The sequence below is a fragment of the Nicotiana tomentosiformis genome, chromosome 5 (assembly GCF_000390325.3).
Source record: "Nicotiana tomentosiformis chromosome 5, ASM39032v3, whole genome shotgun sequence".
Lineage (NCBI taxonomy): Eukaryota > Viridiplantae > Streptophyta > Magnoliopsida > Solanales > Solanaceae > Nicotiana > Nicotiana tomentosiformis.
Window position 1 is genome coordinate 13,818,301 of NC_090816.1, and position 1,726 is coordinate 13,820,026.

The 1,726-nt window shown below is 44.8% G+C and overlaps 1 protein-coding gene across 1 annotated transcript; it reads right to left on the reverse strand.

Annotated features, from left to right (window-relative positions):
- Window positions 1-232: 232 nt before the first annotated feature.
- Window positions 233-895, reverse strand: LOC138891945 (uncharacterized). Its single transcript, XM_070175635.1, has one exon. It carries the CDS (start codon window positions 893-895, stop codon window positions 233-235), a length of 663 nt encoding a protein of 220 aa, XP_070031736.1.
- Between the last annotated feature and the right edge of the window lie 831 nt (window positions 896-1,726).

A 1,726-nucleotide genomic window follows, 5' to 3' on the forward strand; every position in this document is an offset into this window, starting at 1 on the left:
TCAAAACTCCATTCCGGAGTCGTTTACTCATAAGTCAACATATGGTTAACCATTTCAACTTAAGCTTTCAAGATGGAGACTAAGTGTCTCAATTCTTTTTGAAATATCTTCGGACCCAAACCGACTACCCCGACAAGTCACATAACAGCTATAAAGCACAAAATGAGCAGTAAATGGCAGAACGGGATGCAACTCTCAAAACGACCGACTGGGTCGTTACATCCTCCCCTTCTTAAATAAACGTTCGTCCTTGAATGAGTAAAGATATACCTGAAGTAGTGAAAAGGTGAGAATAAGATCTACACATATCATGCTCGGTCACCCTAGTCGCCTCCTCGACCGGATGACCCCTCCACAGAACGTTTACTGAAGCAATGCTCTTCGACCTTAACTTTCGAGCATGTATGTCCAAGATGGTCACTAGCTCCTCAACATAAGATAGATCCTTGTCCAACTGAACTAAGCTGAAGTCGAACACATGGGACGGATCGCCGTGATACTTCTGGAGCATGGAAACATGGAACACTAGATGAAATGCGGTGAGACTAGGTGGTAGTGCAAGTCTGTAAGCCACTTCTCTAACCCTCTCAAGAACCTCAAAAGGCCTAATATACCCAGGGCTCAACTTTCCATTCTGTACTAACATCATAACACCCTTCATGGGCGAAACTTGGAGCAAGACTCGCTCCCCAACCATAAATGCAACATTGCGAGCCTTCCGATCCGCATAACTCTTCTGTATGGACTGTGCTGCACACTGTCCATCCTGAATCAATTTGACCTTTTCAAAAGCATCCTTAACCAAGTGTGTACCCAATAGCCTAGCCTCACTCGACTCGAACCAACCCACTGGACATCGGCACCGTTTACCATACAAAACCTCATACGGTGCCATCTGAATGCTCGACTGGTAATTGTTGTTGTAGGAAAACTCCACTAGTGGCAAGAACGGATCACAATCTCCCCCCAAATCCATCACACACGTACGAAGCATATCCTCTAACATCTGAATAGTTCGCTCTGACTGTCCGTCCGTCTAAGGGTGAAATGTTGTACTCAACTCCACCTGAGTACCCAACTCATGCTGTACGGATCTACAGAACCATGATGTACACTGCGTACCTCGGTCAGAGATGATAGATACTGGTACACCATGAAGCCTGACAATCTCGCGAATATAAATCTAAGCCAGTTGCTCCGAAGTGTAAGTAGTAACCACAGGAATGTAATGAGCTGACTTGGTCGATCTATCCACAATCACCCAAACTGCATTGAACTTCCTCTGAGTCTGTGGGAGCCCAAAAACAAAATCCATAGTGATCCGCTCCCATTTTCACTCTGGGATCTCAAACATCTGATGCAATCCACCCGATCATTGATGCTCAAACTTCACCTACTGACAATTTGGGCACCGAGCCACATATTCCACTATATCTTTCTTCATCCACCTCCATTAATAGTGCTGCCTCAAGTCTTGATACATATTTGTGGCACCTGGATGAATGGAGTACCGCGAAATGTGAGCCTTCTAGAGAATCAACTCATGTAAACTATCTATATTTGGCACAAATAGCGTACCGTGCATCCGCAATACACTGTCATCTTCAACAGTAACTTCCTTGGCATCATCGTGCTAAATCGTGTCCTTAAGGACAAGTAGATGGGGGTCATCATACTGCATTCCCTGATATTGTCATAAAGAGAAGACTGAGAAACCACACAAGCC

What these genes read in the sequence shown, in the direction of transcription:
- LOC138891945 (XM_070175635.1), bottom strand. Translation starts at nt 895, where the DNA reads ATGGCACCGTATGAGGTTTTGTATGGTAAACGGTGCCGATGTCCAGTG.